Consider the following 19115-nt stretch of genomic DNA (forward strand, 5'->3'; position numbering starts at 1 on the left):
GCCTTCCCTCTTCTGCTTATCTTTTTATGAAGTAAGATCTAAGTAGACTTGGTGTTTGTTAATAAACAGTGGTTTATTTATTCCTTTTCTCACTGAGCTCTCTGTTTGGATAATGGATGTATTTTTTTTGTGACCTCTACAACTAAATGGTAGATTAATGTGCTTACCTCTCTCTCTTAAATCCCAGTTGGTAAAAGGCATTCACCTGGTACAGCTCTGATGTTCTAGAAAGACATCATCTCTTGCCTTTGTAGGGAGTAGGTGAAAATATATTATTTGTCTTGACTCCTTTCTGTAGTATTTACCTGCTAAGTATCCACTTTGTAAGATCATTCTGCCATCACCGTTTTGCTCTTTCTATTCAGTTATCTTATGAGAGTTATTGTCCACATGGATATAGAAATTGAAAAGATGGTGGACAGAGGAATGAACAAAAGTGGATTTCTTTGTTTTATCATAAGATAATAACTAGATGATATATGTTGGCTGCCAAGTTTCTTCATGAGTCAGGAGACAATGGAGAGTTATAAATTTCCTTTTTGACCCCTTTTTTAGTTTATTTTTAAACTGATTTCTGTTTCATGTGATGAGGTCCTAGTATTTGTCAATTCAGTGCCATCAATCTTGTATACATCTAGCTTTCTGTTTTCTGGTCTACATCAATTTTTGATAAGGTATAAATTGTTCTATTTTTTCTGTATCTTCATATGTATTTTAGTGGCAGGAGAGAATTGAATGCTGCTATCCAGAAATAATTTGAAACCTAGAGGTTAATAAGGCTGATTTAACTTTAACTTTATTGAACTTAAGATTTGTTGAGTCCTTTCTGAGGGTTATCTTCTTTAGTTGCTATCTTTGCCCCCTGTCATGAAGTTGCATTTCCTTCAATTCTGCCTGCTTTTCTTTTACTCTTATTTATAATAAAACTTTTTTTTAATCCAGATGGTAGAATGACAAGGAATCTATATTCTTTGTGGTTGAGACAGGCTCTGTTAGTAGCAGGCTTTTAAATCCTTTGCTAGACCATGTTCTAAGTCTCATAATTCAAGAAAAAGAAAGAAGAAAGGGGGTTTAAGTAAAGTTCTGCAGGAGCTTGAATCTATGATTTGCTGGGGCTTATATCAATTGAGGGAGGATTGCCAGCTGGCAGTGGTAGTAGAAATAAGTCTCTCAGGGATGGGAAACTAACTCTAGAGGATTCCTAGTTAAGACTTACTACAGAATCACTGAGCAATTGGAAATATTTTACTCTCCCCTGGGGAGATGGAGTGGGGATTTACTTTTCCCTAAGTCCAGTGTGACTTGGTTAGAAATATTAATTGAACCTGTTTGTCATGTCTGCTGTGGTGTGATAGCCCCATAGGAGGTGTTTGTTCTGTGTGAGAGTTTATTTCTGTTTACTTTAACAGCTTTTTAAATTTTCTTTTTCCAGCAATGATGTTGTCCACTGGGCATGTACTGACCATTGTGGCAGGTCTGAGAACATAGCTGAAGCTGAAAATAGGAAAGCTGGGGGCAAGGAAGAGCCTTGAATCTTGAGGTGGGACGTTGACTCTAAGATGTCCTTGAGCAGTGGAGCCTCCGGAGGGAAAGGAGTGGATGCAAACCCGGTTGAGACATACGACAGTGGGGATGAATGGGACATTGGAGTAGGGAATCTCATCATTGACCTCGACGCCGATCTGGAAAAGGACCAGCAGAAACTGGAAATGTCAGGCTCAAAGGAGGTGGGGATGCCTGCTCCCAATGCTGTGGCCACACTACCAGATAACATCAAGTTTGTTACTCCAGTGCCAGGTCCTCAAGGGAAGGAAGGCAAATCAAAATCCAAAAGGAATAAGAGTAGCAAAGACACTAGCAAACCTACTCCAGGGACTTCCCTGTTCACTCCAAATGAGGGGACAGCTAGCAAGAAAGAGGTGCAGGGACGCTCGGGAGATGGTGTCAATACAGGAGGTCTGGTTGCTGCTGTTGCTCCCAAGAACTCTGAGAAAGCGGCTAAGGCATCCCGCAGTGTAGCCGGCTCCAAAAAGGAGAAGGAGAATAGTTCATCTAAGAACAAGAAGGAGAGAAGCGAAGGAGTGGGGACTTGTTCAGAGAAGGATCCTGGGGTCCTCCAGCCAGTTCCTTTGGGAGGACGGGGTGGTCAGTATGATGGAAATGCAGTGGTGGATACAGGACCTGTGGAGCCACTTGGAAGTATAGCTATTGAGCCTGGGGCAGCACTTAATCCTTTGGGAGCTAAACCGGAGCCAGAGGAAGGGGAGAATGAGTGTCGCCCGCTAAAGAAAGTCAAGTCTGAAAAGGTAAGAGGTGGCCAGATCTGGCTGCCTGCTGCCAGTCAGAACTGCCCAAGACTAAATGCCGAATACTATGTGCACTCTATGGGAGGCTGTTTAGTTTGTGGGTAATGACCAATTACAAGGTCAGAGCAGCTGGTAATGATTTTTGTTCCAAATTAGGGGATTCCCTACAGACTCGGTAACAGCAGGCCTGGCCATTTTGGAGCAGAGATATGTTTTTGGGAACAATCACTTGCTAAAATGAAATTTCTATAGGCTAAGTTGAGAACCTCCCACCTTGTTCTTGTCTCACCTCAGATACTTGTTGCTAGAGCTTGGTTTCCCACTTGACTGGCCTTTCATCCTCAGTCATAATAGTTGATAAATTTAGTGGTCTCTTTGTTATATGTGTAAATTGAGTGCTGTTCTTATGGGATAAATGGTGCTTCTGGGTCTGTGAAAGAGCAAAGCGTTAAAGGAATTTCATGGCAAAGTATCTATCGAGTGTTCTGTTGGTAAATTCCAGAGAGCAGAGGGCACAATTTGGGATCTGGTAAACAAGGGTCAGGAGGTACTGTCCATACTATGAGATACTTAAGCATTATAAGTTAGTATTATGACTCTGAAAGGGTGACCTAGAAAGAGATTATTTGGTTATTAAAGATATAGCTCTCTGCCAGATATCTCTCTAATTATTGAGAATCAGCGTCTCTTGGTGATTTAATAGTGGCGAAACAGTATAATGATTCCTTGCCTCCTGCTTGACTTGGAAGGACAAATGCTTTCAGCCCCAGGTGGGTTTAAGGCTAAGTCTCTCCTCTGGGAAGATGATCTTAGTTCATGTCTTAGAAAATGGAGCTCAGCTTGCATTTGGAGCAGAGTAGGTATGAGTTTAGGGTCAGCTCAGGCTGCTTTAAACTTGAGCAGTTTACAATTTCTTGCAGAGTGGCTGGCTGGGTGATAAGCTATTCATTGGCTCTTGATTTTTTGCTCTGTGCTGTACTCATCCCATGCTTTCATCTGATCCCAGCAGATGCAGAATAAATTGATTTCCCTGTAATTACATCAGCTCCAGCAGGGAATACCTGTTTCCATATGTATGTGTTAATAAGTAGAAGCTGAATGTATGTTTAGGTGAAAGTGCTCTCTCAGTGCCTGCATTCCAGTAGTAATGGGCCCTTTCTTTGCTGTAGGTATTTTGGTCTTTGCCTCAGGCACATCTGTAACTTTTAGCAACAGCTGGGCATCTCTGGTAACTGGGCTGTGAGTTTCTTCCACTAACAACACAATAGTTTATTCTGCTTTACCAGGGGCAGCTGCCAAAGAGACTGCCTGTGTTTAGGTGGCAGATGCTGTAGTCCACCTCAGTAGAGTCAAGTTCCAGTTGGTTACTGGCATGGCTCTTCCTATCCTGGCTGTGATTTGACGTTTTCTCTGGGGTGCAGATGGATAATAATGTTTTAAAGAGGCCTAGGAGTACCAGGAGTTCTTGCTTCTGTTCCAGGCTCATTAGACTGTTCCTTACATCTGACTTCAGGAAACTCTTGCCACATTATCTATATTCATAATTACAGTTGGTAAAATCTACAGAGACCAATTCTTGTGTGGAAAAGCACTTCTTAAAAAAAAAGAGTGACCTTGTTTTCCTTTCTGATTTGAAGACTTGACTCGTTGTGTAGTCTTCTAAGTAGTAGTCTGTGGATGAGAAGATTAATGTGGCTTAGTTTCATGTTTTATTTAATCTAAATATTCATGATAGTCTCCCCACAGAGAAACAATGGAACCCATTTTCTCTTATATTAGTACAGGGACTGATTGGGAGGCTGCCCTTCAGGTTATAATTGGGCTGAAAAATGCAATACATTCAGCTAACAATGTGCCTTTGTTGCCAGGGAGTTTGAACCCTTAATAATGTAGCCATATTATAAGCCTTGTCTCTCAAGGAAACTGTAAAAATGGGATAGTATAATGAGAGAGAAAAAGACAAGAGACTGTGCTTCACTTTTTGGATGAAAGATAAAATTGCTGAGAAGTTCAGCAATGTGCTGTGCAGTTTGATGTTACCATAAGCAAGAGCCCACTTTCTCAGTTTCTTCCCCTGTTCCCTCAACCCTTTTAGACAATTTGATTCTGGAGGTGCCTTTTCATAAGACTTTGGACATTGAAATAAATAATTATTTAAATGTTTGAGGTTGCTAGGAGATAAAAACAATGTGCATGGAGAGAGCATTTCTGGAATGGGAGAAAGGGAGGAGGGGAGTTAAAGAAAGCAAAGAGCCTTGTGGTGGAGCAGCTTTTGAGAATCAGGGATTTGAGACATAATAGGTGCTCAGTATTTGCAGATTAACTATTATATTTTGTAAGCAAAGTCTTGAAAACCTCTTTAAGATTTTCTCTCTGAGATTTGGACTTGCCTATGGCCTAACTGGTTTGGAATATTCCTTCTATGTGGGACAACAAATAGTAGAACCAAAACAGCAAAACAGATGTTTTGATATAATTTAGGAACTGAGTAGTCTGAACTGGAAACTGTCCTAAAGAGGGAAACTCATAAAATTTGAAAAATATCTTGATTGGAGTCTTTCCCTTCTTTAGAAATAAGAGGGCAAATGAGAGTCTGTGGTATAGGGTAGAATTGTCACATGTCCACCACTAGCTAATGAGGAAGATTTGAATATTCAAATAATCAACTCAGGTCCTCCTCTTGTCATCAAGGTAAGTATCTCAGGCAGTAGCTGAGGAAATTTTCTGTAAGGCCAAGGATGTGTGGCTTTGGCTTCATGGGATCTCAGTTTTTTTCTACAGTTTTCTAGCAGGGTTCACTCTGCCGTTTTCCCAGAGTTCTAAGAGAGTCCATAGATGGCCTTTAGCAGCAGCTACTGCCCTGAATGGTTATTGAGCATTCCTGTCTCATAGTTCCTGCCAGCTAAAGAGATGGGGTAGAAAATGTTGAGGAATAAATAAGATAGAGGCTTTTGGCTCCTGCTTATTCCCTTGCCTGTGGTTTGATTGATAGGTTGTTAAGTTAGGTAGAAAGGAGGGCACCCATCTGAGTGTCCCAAGCTTAGTGCTTGTATGCTACTCTGAAAGAAAAACCATAGACAAGAAAAACCACAGATGGCAGTGATATATCTTTGCTGACTCTATTCGGATTTATGGAGGGAAATTTAAGGTGAAACTCCTTATTTTTCAAATCATATAAAGTAACCAGTAGACCCAAGTGGGTAAAGGATCTAGAAGTTTGCAACAACAAGCTCCCCTGGCCCCTTTTTATCTGCTACTTTTGATCTTGCAGCGTAGGAACACTCTGCACTCTGCTTTCCCCATGATTGTGTTTCAGCTTCTGCTGCTCTTAGAATGCTGCATATTACCACTTCCCCCATTAGTTTAGTATACACAGAAAATGATCGAGTGTGCACTTTGCTCTTTTGCCTTATGATCACGTTTGCTATCATATCCTGTGTTCTAAGAGCATCTTCCTTTGCCCTTGCTTTTGTTTTCCTGCCCTAGTTTATGCCTTCCAGCTCAGTTCTCTTGTGTTGCAATCCTTCATTGCCCAACTAAGGTTAGGTCTCTTATTCCTTTTGATCCAAGGTTCTCTCTAAATCCTTCTTCACTAGCCATTCTTTCTCAGCTGTTGATGGCATAATAGTCAGCCTGCCCTCCTGAAGCCAAATGCCCTCAAGCATTTTCCTGCATAGAAAAAATTTTGAAAGTTGCTGTTTCTGTGGGACAGGAATGCCTTCTCTAAAAACAATGAAGCCTAAATGTAATTTATTGTTTCATTAAACAGCTCTGTTTTCCATCGGGGTGTTGTAATTCAAGGAAGGGCCAAAGAAAGATTATTTTGCCCAGTTTCCTCATTTTATAGAACAGGAAACTAAAACCAGGGAGGTCATATGTCGTGCCTAAGATCTCATAGGTAATCAGTGGCAAAGCCAGGCAAAGATGCCAGGTTTCTAGATACCAAATTCTTAAGTGGCATATTGTTATTCAGCCATTCTTAACAAACCTTTAACTGTCATGAGGGATTTTCCTTTTACCCATTTTAAAGACTTCCTTAGAAACAACATTGAATGTAAGTGTCCAGGTACTGCAAGACTGCTTTCATCTGTTCTTCATGGTGGTTTTGACATTGCACAATCAGTAAATAAAAAGGTCTTCAAGTTTAAGGTTCTTAGGTATGGTTGTGATGTTTACAAAGAACAACCATTTATAGTTGGCTCTGAACCTATCCTGTTATATACAAAGAAGAAAATTAACTTTTAAACTGCTACTTTGAGCTTAACAACTCCTTGAGTTATGTGTAGTATGTTTTAGTCTATTCCATTCAGCCTAATTTTCATTGTAATCATTGAGTCATTACCAGGTACTTCTTTATTTGGCATATGCATGTAGGAAAAAACTTTTGCAATGGTGCTTCTTGCTTGGACACATCACTGATAGTAGATCTTTATGTTTATTGTGGGTATTATTAACTGTTTTGCAAAGCAAAAATATACTGTTGGATACCTTTATCACTTTTCATTCATTCAGTACATTAATTGAGTCCATTTTAGTTTCCAGTTACTGTACTTAGTGCTGAATACACACTGTTACATAAAATAGGCAGGGTTTCTGTTCCTTGACGAGCTTACAGTTTACCATCTAGAGCAGAGTTTCTGCAGTGTGGTCTGTGAAACTACCTGCATAGCAGCACATGAGTGTCAAAAATACAGATTCTTGTATCTTGTCCCAGATGTCTTAAATAGGTTTTCGGGGAAAGGGTCCAAAAATCTGTACTTCAGAAGGTTCTCCAGATCATTACTATACACATTACAGTTTGAGAGCCTTTGTGAGATGTTTTTATAAAGACCTAGAGATAGGCAGAAGCTAGAGATGGGTGAACTGTTAGCTAATGAGGTTGAATTTAAATGTAAAGGAGATAGATGTGAAGGAGGTTCGCTAGTAGGTCTATAAGTAATATTACCATATTGAAAGTGAATATGATTGAAAGGGGTTGTATAGACCTATGTATCCCACTGATTAACACTATAAATATAAATAAGTTCTTGCATGAACTACTTCAAAGATATGAATCTTGTACAAAGAGTTATATAAGTTCAGGGTATAGGGAAAAACTGCTCTTGCATATTATGGGTTATGTTTAACAGGAAGAGATCAGCAGTACCACAGCAACACCGGGGTGAATAATGGCGGTAGGGACAAGAACTAAAGGGAGTTTTAGACTTTCTGTTTGTGAGGGTTTGTTCAATGGTTGTCTTTCTCTTGGGATCAAGGAAATTAAGTAAAATTGAGAGTGTTGAAGGACTGTTGACTTTGGGTGTTATACATGATGCTCAATGAATGGAGGTGGCTGAAGGATGCACTGACTGAGTAGTAGATTGGCGAACGATGGTGTATACATATGATTGGATATTGTGCTGCTGCAAAAAGGAATGAAGTTGTGAGGCATGCAACGTTGTGAATGAACCTGTGGAACATTTGGTGAGGCAAAATAAGCCAGAAACAAAAGAGCAAATATTGTATGGTCTCATTTAGAAAATACTTATAACGAAAACAGGGGACTAGAATGTAACAGTTACATTTAGTTTGGAGCAGTAATTGTGATTTCTGGATTTTGAGAGGCTGCTATATATGTATAACCTGATATTAGATAGGAACGAAGCCGATCAGGTTGGGATTAAGATAATTCAGAATACGAGGGTTAGTAAGACATTGTCTGTATTTTAGAACTTCACCTACTGTTTGAGACCAAAGGAAGAAAGGTTTCTTTTGTCCAGAACCTAAATTTTCTGTAGCACATAATCTGACTCAGCCTGTTTGGATAGATCTTTTTTTTTTTTTTCTACATAGGCAGGCACTAGGAATTGAACCCGCATCTCTGGCATGGCAGGTGAAAACTGCTGAGCCACCATGGCCCGCTCAGGATAGATCATTTAAGCAGTTCAAACCCAGGGAGCCCAAAATAAGAATGAGGAGGGCTTTAATCCTGTATAATTTAATGTAATGCCTAGATACATCCCAGAATATATTAAGAAGATAATAAAAAAGTATTGGCAAAGTCCCTTGAGGAATGGGAGAAAAAATATGGAACTATTAAACTTTACCACCAAGGAAACCCCTGATATTGTGTCAAACATTAGGGACACCCAAGTCAACAGGCCAAGCCCTTGATCTTGAGGCTTGCTCTTGTGAAGTTTATGTATGCAACAAAGAAGCTTAGCCTACCAATAGGTATGCCTAAGAGTTACTTCCGGAGGACCTCTTTTGTTGCTCAGATGTGGCCTTTCTCTCTCTAAAGCCAAGTCTGCAAGTGAAATCATTGTCCTCCCCCCCTACATGGGACCATGACATCCAGGGGTGCAAGTCTCTCTGGTGGCATGGGAGACAATTCCCAGGGATGAAGCCTGGCCCTGGCACTGTGGGATTAACAATGCCATCCTGACCAAAAGGGAAAAAGAAGTGTAACAAATAAGGTATCAGTGGCTGTGAGAGTTCAAATAGAGTTGAGAGGCTACTCTGGAGGCCACTCTTGAGCAAGCTTCAGTTAGGCATTGCTACCTATCATATCTTACCAGCCTGAACCAGAACCATTCCTGCCAATGCCAAAGAACATTTAGGACGTTATATAAAATTCTACAAAAGTTCCATGCAGTAGGATAACTTTCCAGAAAACTACAACCTCCGAATGGGTCCCTGGACCACATAAGTCCTGAAATGCAGAGGGGCCAGCCTCTCCAGAACATCAACTAGTTCCATCCCCATCCCATATTTTTGACAGCCCCAACATGAAAAAGTTAGAATGAGCATAGCCTAAATACCCCTAAAGAGTGGGAAAAAGATCAAAGGTGATGGTAGAGTTATACAGAGAAGGTATGATTTAACAAATGAGTATGATTGCTGAATCATTATATTGGTATTTCTTTTATTCTCTGATACCTCAGAGCAGCTAGAAGTAAAAACCTAGAATTGTGGAATCGTAACTCATAGCAAACTCTGAAATCTGTTCTACAACTAATTGTTGTGATGTGCTCTGAAATTTGTTGTGCTTTGAAATATAATAAAAAATACATTATTTTTCACAAATAAGAAAAAAAGCCTGATTGTAATAATAAATAAATGCGCAGCTATATGAAAATATTGTGAACCATTGATTGTACACTTTGGATGATTACACAGTATGAATATATAATATATATCAATAAAACAAAAAACAAAACACAAAAAAAGCAAAGGTGAACACACACAAAAGAAAGCATTGGGAGCCATTTCTCACTTAAAATGCAAGTCCTTCCAATCTTAGATTTCACATCATCTTATGTGTAATGTAGTGGTTTTAAGTGTAGGCTCTGGAGACAAACTATCTCAGTTTGTATCCTGTCTCTGCCACTTACTAAATCATCTTAAACAAATTACTTAACTGTCTGCCTCAGTTTTCTCAATGTTAGAACCTACATACAGTTGTTGTGAGATTAAATGAGTTAATTCTTTTGAAACACTTAGAGCAGTGCCTAGCGTCTAAGAAGCAATCAATAAATATTAGAGAAAAGAAAAACATAATTTGAATTGAAATATGTCTTATTTTGCCCTAGGCAATAATGGGCTGAAAAATAACAACATACAACTACATGCAGGAAGCTTGGTATGAATAGATAAACCTGTTAGCTAAGACTTTTGGCACTGTGCGCTGAAGAATTTCCAAATCTGGGTTGGGAAATTTGCATACTGGTTTTATGTTCTATAGCCCCTCATATTTATAGTTGGAGGAAAAAAGAACCAAATTTGGCTTCAAAAGATATTGAAGTGGCCTGTTGAATTTCAGATTTCGTACGAATTGATTTTCCTTTCTGGCTACATCCCTGGTGTGGGGTTGGATGTTCTTGTGGGTTTGCCGGCATGTATAATCTGATGGATGTTGGAAGAGCGCTAAGTGTTTTTCTTTCTACATAAGAGTGCATGGGAAATCTACACCTTAGTTCTTAATCTTCCTCCCCCCAGTGTGAACCTGTATTTTTGCCATTTGGGTATTAGAGTATTTTTACCAGCAGAGCTCATCCAGGGATGCAGCAGGGCTCAGGCTTTCAGGCTGGAGGTGGCAGTAACATACACAGCTGACTCCTGCTACTGCTGGCTGTCTGAGTCCTCCTCTCTGTAGTTTGCACTCTTGAAGCCATGCTTGAGTAACCTGCCTCCAGAGCTGCTGACAGGGCCGTGTTCAGGGGCCTTGGAAATTACACTGTTCATTTCCTTATCATCCCCTGACCTGCAGTGCAGAGCCTTCTGGTGCAGGAACAAGGCAGAAAAAATTCTGACGGCTCTCAGCCAGCATGTGTCAAGAACTACAAAGAAGAAAATTGGACTTGGTCACTTAAAAACCATGGGGTTAGGCTTTGATTTTTGGTTCCTGCCGAGAATTATTTGTGTGATCGCACGTGTTCTATCTCCATGTAAATGTGTAGAGTCTGTGCGTGGCAAAGCTGTGGAGGAGGAGCATCTGCAAGTACAGAACAGAGTGAAGATTGCTTTTCTCTTCAGTTAATTTCCCAGGCCATTGGGATAGGCCTGGAGGCATTAGCATCAGGAAGGTGCCAGACCATATTAATATTTTAAAATATATTTCTCTCAGTACAGTTTAGTCGTGGATGATAGCACCCACCCAAGTAAGAAGCTTCCGTGGTTGGCTGAGGAGACATTTTAAATAAGTCCTATTCCTTGAAGTCTTTCATCCTGTATGACATTGAGATAATAAATGTTTAAGTTAGCTAGGAAAGTATAGACTTTGGATCAGCCTTGGGGGAGAGGAATAGCTCTTTTGAGATAGAAGATGGTAAGACAAAGGAGAGACAAATCTGAAGAAATTAGAGCATTTTGAGTTTTTCTGTTTATAGATCAAAATTCTGTTCTACTGTAAGAGCTGGCTCTTGTTTAAGAAGTTATTACAAAACAATCTACTTCCTTTTCTTTTTTGGCATCTTCCTTGCTTTAGGAGACCCAAAGAAATGATTTCAGGTTGAAGAAATAAATTGTGGAGGTCCATGAACAGAGTTTTGAACCTACTTTCCTTTCTTCTGGATTCCCACTGCCATATGATCCTTGGTTGCCACTGGAGTCTTTGTGAAAAAAAGAAGGAAGTTTTTAAGTCCCTGGAAGTGTTTTTGTCTTTTGTTTTTTAATGTAATTTTATTGAGTTCTATTCACATACTATATAATCATCCAAAGTATACAATCAGTGATTCACAGTGTTATTATATGGTTGTGCATTCATTATCAGTTGATTTTTTACTATTTTCATTACTCCAAAAACAAGAATAAAATTTAAATTAAAAAAGAACACCCAAAACTTCCCATCTTCCGTATTATTTATTTATTTTTTTGTCTTTATTTTCTTACTTATCTGGCCGTATACTGGATAAAGGGAGTGTCATCCACAAGGTTTTCACAAACACATGGTCATACCATAAAAGCTGTATAGTTATACAATCATCTTCAAGAATCAAGGCTACTTGATTACAGTTCAGTGGTTTTAGGCATTTTTCCTCTAGCTATTCCAATACTCCAGACACCGAAAAGGAGTATCTAAATAATGCAAAAGAATACCTTCCAGAATGACCTCTCAACTCTATTTGAAATCTTTCAGCCATTGAAACTTTATTTTGCTTTATTTTTCTTCCCCGTTTTGGTCAAGAAATCTTTCTCAATCTCATGATGCCAGGGCCAGGCTCACCCCAGGGAGTCAGGTGCCACATTGCTGGAGAGATTTATACACCTGGGAGTCATGTTCCACTTAGTAGGTTGGACATTGAGTTTATATGTGGAATTGGCTTAGAGAGAGAGGCCACATCTGAGCAACAAAAAAGGTTCTCTGGGGATGACTCTCAGGCATAATTGTAAGTAGTCTTAGCTTCTCCTTTGCAGGAGTAAGTTTCATATGGGCAAGCCTCAAGTTGAGGGCCTCACCTATTAAATTGGTAGTCCCCAGTGCTAGTGAGAATAGCAGGTCTGCCCTAGTTAGACATTTTTCCATCCCTCAAGGGGACTTTGCAAGTACTTTTTAATCTTCTGCCCAGATTATTCTGGGATGTATCAGGGCATCACACTAACCTGTACAAACTAAGAAGATCTCACTCCTTTTTCAAGGTTCCATGTAATTATGGTGTTCAAATAAGCTGACCATACAAGTTAAATTATATAGTGTGCTACTGAAAATGCAAGTTTTGCACTAAATAAGAATCTCTTCCCTTAGTCTCGCTCAAAAGTTGAAGTTTTAAAATACAGTCAGTATCACCCTTTACCCTTTAGTCTGATTTACCTTAGTACTACCCACATTACCTTCATTCGTATCTCCAATTTTGAAATCTGATCTCTTTTTTAGGTTTTTAAACAATTGCTGTATGGGTAATGCTGACTTTCATAGCTGCAGAACACTAGCTCTGAGTCTCAGGTGTCATGTGATTACACGAAATTCCAGGGAATGATAGGTTATACCCAAGGAGCTCAGCATCTCAGAATTTAGAAAAAAACAGTTACAACTCAGGAACAGATATGACTGATGTCGGAGCTTACTCAGTCTAGGAGCCCTTACAATAAGCCTTCCCCTGATAACCTATGCTCTTGAATTCAGTTCTTAGAGTTTGCACATTGTAGTTCATATTAGTGAGGCATTATAATATTGTAATATCTGTCTTTTCTTTCCTGGCTTATTTCATTCAACATACTGTCCTCAGGTTTGTTCACCAAGTTGCATGGCTCACAACTTTATTCCTTCTTGCAGCCTCTCAATATTCCATTGAATGTATACACCACAGTTCACCCTTCTGTTCATCAGTTGATGTACTCTTAGGCCACCTTCATCCAGTGCATACTTGTGAATACTGTCACTACAAACACCAGAGTGTGAATGTCCATTCTTGTCCCTGCTTTCAGTTCTTCCAGGTATCTACCCAATAATGGGATTGCAGGGTCATATGGCAACTCTATAATTAGCCTCCTGTGGAACCACCAAACTACCCTCCAGAGGGGTGTCACCCTTCTGTTTCCCTACGGACAGTTTATAGGTACATCTCTCTCTCCTGGAGGTGTTTTTAAGCCCTAAGTGGCTCTGTTGTTGGAAGTGCTCAGCAGAGAAGTGCTTTTACGTAAATGAAACTTAAGGTTAGAGGGGGGTTACTCTTTTTCTTCTTACAAAGCAGTTTTCCCTGGACCACAGCATCAGCATTGGCCACTTGTTAGAAATCTGAAGCCTTTGGCCCCACTCCAGACTCCCAAATCAGAAACCCCAGGATTGAGACTCAGCAATATTTTAACAAGCTCTCCCTGTGATTGTGACACACATTAAAATTTGAGAACCACTGTTGTAGAGGATCCTTCTCTCTTAGTAGTGATGGTGAACTTTACCACAAACTTTAAAGGTGGAAAGTAGTTATTTTATTTTTTTCTTCTGAGTGACACCTAGATAAATCTTTCCTTTTTGTGGACAAACTGACAGGAATCTAAAATTGGAAGGAATACCTAATCTTTTGGGACTTTGAGGGCAGGAGAGCTACTCAAATTATTTAACTTGTGTATGCCTCAATATCCTCATATGCAATGTGGGTGTGAATAATAGTATCAACCTCAGCGTTATTGTGAGGATTAAATGAGATAATGAAAGTTAAGCACTCAGCACAGTGCCTGGCATATAGTAGGTACTTGATAAATGTTAGCTGCTTTTAATGCTATTTTTATTGTCTTTGATGTACAAGGTTATTTGTGAAATTAAGGGGAAAGCATATCCTTAGAAATTTTGGAGATTTAAAGCACCTGGAGGCTTTGGAAAATAATTAATTTATGGTAACAAATATTTCAGCTTTTACTGAACACAAAGGCTTCAGAGAGAGGTTAGTTAATCAGAGCTATTCTAGCCATTGAGATTGGGATTTATTGTTTGATTGATTGGATGGTTTAGGAGAGTTTATTGGGCTCCTTTTGATAGTGGGTTGATCTCAGGTTGAAGAACCATGGTACTAGCTTAACCATTTTCCATTAAAATCAGTTTCTTTGGTACATATGCAGTTCCTACTGAATTATTTTCCTAAGGGCTGAAATGAATGTAACATGGTTATTTTTGTTTAGAAAATTTTCTTTCCCATTTATTCTTATAGAGTACAGACTAGCCTTTGAACGGGATTAGCACTCTACACATAGCCTAAACAATTAGGAGAAGAATGAGGATTGAGATTTGGGAAATGGTCAGTTTTCAATTTAAAGTGTTGTCTAGTGGGAGAGTACGATTTTATTGGGTGCCTGAAAAATATTCTAATTTGCTTTTTAAAATTTGAGACCTAACGGATTCCAGGTTTAGTGGCAAATACTCTAGAATATGTTTTGGTGAGCCAGACCTGGCCATTAAATACTTTCTTGGGCTTTGTTTGTGGTTAGTAGTGGGTTCTCTTCATTGTAAAAAAAGTTTATTTTATAAACTGGTAGCCAGCTCACCCAGCCCAGAGTTGATATTTCTTATTTGATGTGTTTCTTCAAAAGTCGGGTATTTGGCCAGCTCCGCGAAGACTTGGAGGGGAAGCAGCCACCGCTGCGGCCAGGGCAGAGGCCATGGAGAAGCTTCCGTGGGTCCTGAGCGGCCAGGATGACGAGGAGCGGGGCCTAACCGCGCAGGTCCTGGATGCCTCTTCCCTTAGTTTCAATACCAGATTGAAGTGGTCTATCATACGCGTCGTCTGTGGCATTTTCTGTTCTCTCCTTGAAACTGGGTTGCTGTGGCTTCCCCAAGGCATGAAACTTTTTGCAGTGTTTTATACTCTTGGAAATATTGCTGCATTAGCCAGTACGTGTTTTTTAATGGGACCTGTGAAGCAACTGAAGAAAATGTTTGAACCAACAAGATTGCTTGCAACGATTCTTATGCTTTTGTGTTTTGTATTTACTTTGTGTGCTGTTTTTTGGGTCAACTGCTCTAACAGCTTACTGAAACACGAGAAGCCCTCGCTTAGAATCGTATTCTGCTTGTGGTTATGCTGTAGTTCTGAGGGCAAGGAGGCTGCAGCTGCTCTGTGGCACAAGAAGGGATTGGTATATTGCAGTTCTTGTCCATGACCTGGTATAGTTTATCATACATCCCATATGCAAGGGATGTGGTAATTAAATGCTGTTCTTCTCTCCCAAGCTGAAAATCAGCAACTTTTGGAGGAGAACAGTTGAAAGTTGCTGTTCTGTTTTTGGTGAAATATGCTTTTCCTGATAAAAGAATCACTCCAAAAACAAATGCTGTGACAGTTGAAGACCATTTTGTATGCTGGTAAAAAAAGAATATGTTTAATTAAACTGTTAAATGCTTGTAAATTTAAATTCATTATGTGTCATTAATATGCTCTTCCAAAGACCAGGAGATTTTAATCATTACCAATTGTAAATTATCTGTATTAATCTTTTAAAACAGCTATTGAAGTATGAATATTTAAACATAAATCTGTGCTGCAAGATATATTCAGCCTTTTTGGCTCTTTTAAACTATCTACATTTTAAAACATCCTTTTTTTTTCTTTTTTACTTTAAACGTGAAAGCTCTTACTTTAAGCTAAAAGTTGCTTATTATGTGTAATAAAAGATAATATATAAATCTTTACCATTTTGAAATAAACCCACACTTGGAAAACTAAAAAAAAAAAAAAAAAAAAAAAAAAGTCGATATTTAGCTTTGCACTGTATCAAAACTTACTGAAAGGAACAGAGAATGTTGAAGGAAAGAGGTAAAGATTTTCATCAAGCTCACGGGAACCAAAGTAGCATGAGGTTAATTAGTAGCATTTAGGCCACAGAATCTCTTGTTGCTGACACTTCTCAACTCATAGTGCATACCAGAATCACATCTAGAGATTTTGTAAAGTACCAGTTCCCATTGAGGTAAAATCTTTAGCATTGGGGACCCCAAGCATGTACCCAGTTTTTAAAGTTCAACAGGTGCTTTCAACGTACCTCTTGTTTAAAAACTACTTCTGTTGTGGAAAAGACTTTGGCTTCAGTATACTGCCTCTGGGAAACCCTGTCAGGTGATTCTTAAAAATGTCCTTCCTTTTTGCCAAATGGAGCTGAGCCCTGGATTTAAATATCGTGTGATTATCACATATCTTACAGCATGCTCAAGATTCTCCTTCAACTCTTCTTTTTTTATTGTTCAGTCTACCAGATGCTTCTGTTGGAGACAGTTATTTAAGAATACAGCTATAATGAATCTGACTTCTCGTTACCTTAATTAAGAGTTAACTCTTGAATTTTTGACAGTTATAGGCCTTTAAGGTGGAACAACCATATCAGTGTTAGTAATTCAACTTTAAATTTTTGTTCCAGAAATTTTTAGGTAAATTTGGGCTAAATTCTTATGACTAGATACATTTGTCATATATAGGCAACTTGTGGATTTTTTGTATGTAGATTAGAAGGAGCAGAAGGCAAGTTTAGGTAATCCAAATTTATTACTCATCCAAAATCAGTTTCTTTTCTCTTTGATTTATAAATGTATTTTTGTGCTTATGTTAGACAATACTTGTCCCTTATTTTCTAGAAATCTATGATACTTCAAAATAAAATAATGCAGCTATCCAAAAAAGACCTTATTCTTGATCCTTCTTTCAAACATTCGAACCCTGCAATCCCTTAAACATGCCATCTTAGGAAGAAGGAACATTGCCTTGTTGAAATAGATGTTCCTTGACTCTTTACGTTTTTTGTCTTTTCAAGATATAAGTGCATTTATTTTCTTTAGAGTCAAAAAACGAATTAAATGTTTTTGGATATAAAGTATTTACCTGCTGAGATTTTAAGTCTCATACCTATGGAAGAGTAATTAGAATTCTAATTGCTTTCAGAAATAAACACATACTTGAATATTCCTCAAACTCATGGTTACAAACATTGTAGAATGCCATATTTTGGCCAAAATTACAATTATATAACGTTAAATTCTCATATAATAAAATTATAAATTTGTTTTTTTAAATTTTTTTAAATTTTTTATTTTTTTCTCTCTGTTATCATTTTGTTTCTTTTTCTGCTGTCTTTCTATTTCTTTTTCTAAATCGATGCAAATAAATTTGTTTTTTATTGCTAGCACTAAACTAGTAACTAGTATGCTCTCAGAATTTATATTAATTTATATTTTATGGGCATCTTTGTAGTTTTTGGACGATTTCAGATGTATATACCACTGAACAATAGAAGAAAAAAATGGCAGATGTGGGAAAGAAGTCATCATACAAAGTGACTACACATTTACATACACCATATTCAGCTAGATCTTAATTCCATCAGTATGCAGATTCTTAAACATTGGAGAATGTCTGTTTATCTTTAGATAGCATATGCTGAGACAGTTTTCATTTTGTTTATGCATATGTCCTTGGGTTGAAGATGTGGTCAGGGCTTAAAGACAGAAAAGTAAGTTTGTTTTTTACAATTTCAGAAAGAGATTGAGAATTTTTTTCAGTTTTGTTTCCCTCTAGTATCTCTCCTGTCTTTTCTCATCTTTTACAAGGATCAGGTTATAAAGGCAAGGTGTGGGGCACTCAGTCAGAAATTACCCTTGACAATTACTTAAGAAAATGCTTGTTGGAGATTGACAGTAGTTTTTTGTCCAGCACTGAAACAAACCATAATAAAAATGTTCAGTTGAGGTCCCATGCAAAATCTGGCTTATGTTTAAGGACTGTGTTGAGGAAAAATGTTTCAGTAAATACTAGAATTACCTTAAGCCTAGTGAGATGCTTATACTATGAGAGGCACATAGGAAGGAAGACCAGATTAATGGAACAGCCAGTTCAAATCTCTGGCTCTATCTCCCTTCAGAGCATATACTTAATTTATAGAATACTTTTAAGGCCTAACCATTCAGATTGTTTGTTTGTTTTGTTTTGGCCAACCATATATAGTCAATTTGATTATTTTAAATGTATATATCTAGTTATCTGTTTAGTTTACAAAGGTATTTTGTGACAGTGGAGGAAATAATGAAGTCTAGATTCTCTCTGTAGTGGAAATTTACAGATCCATAGTTTGAATTCAGCTTAATATAGTGATTATTCTTGTATAATATTTACTTTTTGATTCCAACCTTCATATTCCTCACAATAAGAGGAAATACTTTCTCTTTAGGTTCTCTTGGTCATTGAGAAAATAAGGCTTTTTCTGTATGGTAACCTCAGGTCTTACTCTTGAGTTGAATGAGAGCCACCTTATAAGCAAACTGAACAACAGAGATGGTTTCCTTTTACTAACAAAAATATCCATAAGTCTAGTCTCTCTTTCTTAGGTCCGGTGTCTCTGATAATTCATTTTAGACACTTCTCATTTTCTAGCCTTTTCTGACTTTCAGCTGGACTCTGTACCATTTGTTTCATCTTGTTATTTGAATTATTTCTGAATATCATTCTACATTTGTTGCTGGTTCTCTCTTAACATATGGGATTTTATTTAGGTATTAAGATTTAGGGAGAGTTCTTTCCTCCGGAACTGAAAATAATCAGAAGAAAGCAGTTGTTCTTGTATGTTCTACCATGGGCATGCCTTATAGTCTGGACAAGCATCATCTGTATCAGGAAAACCACTGTGCTACTTTTTTCTTTGTATGCTGTATGGCTGGGGTCACATTTCATTCTTTTTCCATGTGAGTATCCATTATTACAGCACCATTTGTTGAATTTTTCTTTCTTTCTTTGTTTTGTTTTTGGAAAGTCCATGCGCAAGAATCAAGCCCAGGTCTCCCACATGGCAGCCAAGAATTCTACCACTGAACTACCCTTGCACCTGCTACTTTGGTACTTTTGACAAAGAGGTTTTATCCAT

General features: G+C 38.3%; 1 protein-coding gene and 1 pseudogene across 2 annotated transcripts in view; both read left to right on the plus strand.

The window, feature by feature from the left end:
• The window catches only part of ZNF609 (zinc finger protein 609), a 403867-nt gene that overhangs the window by 31039 nt on the left and 353713 nt on the right, over nt 1–19115 (plus strand). For both annotated transcript variants that reach the window (XR_013162437.1, XM_077128206.1), the window contains exon 2: nt 1433–2306. Coding sequence is in view for 1 of the 2 variants with exons in the window: in XM_077128206.1 (XP_076984321.1) it covers nt 1560–2306 (747 nt within the window). In the remaining variant the exon portion in view is untranslated. The remainder of the gene's footprint in view (nt 1–1432; nt 2307–19115) is intronic.
• LOC143656253 (vesicle transport protein SFT2A pseudogene) lies at nt 2300–17182 on the plus strand (annotated as a pseudogene).

The sequence above is a fragment of the Tamandua tetradactyla genome, chromosome 14 (genome assembly GCF_023851605.1).
Source record: "Tamandua tetradactyla isolate mTamTet1 chromosome 14, mTamTet1.pri, whole genome shotgun sequence".
Taxonomy (NCBI): Eukaryota; Metazoa; Chordata; class Mammalia; order Pilosa; family Myrmecophagidae; genus Tamandua; species Tamandua tetradactyla.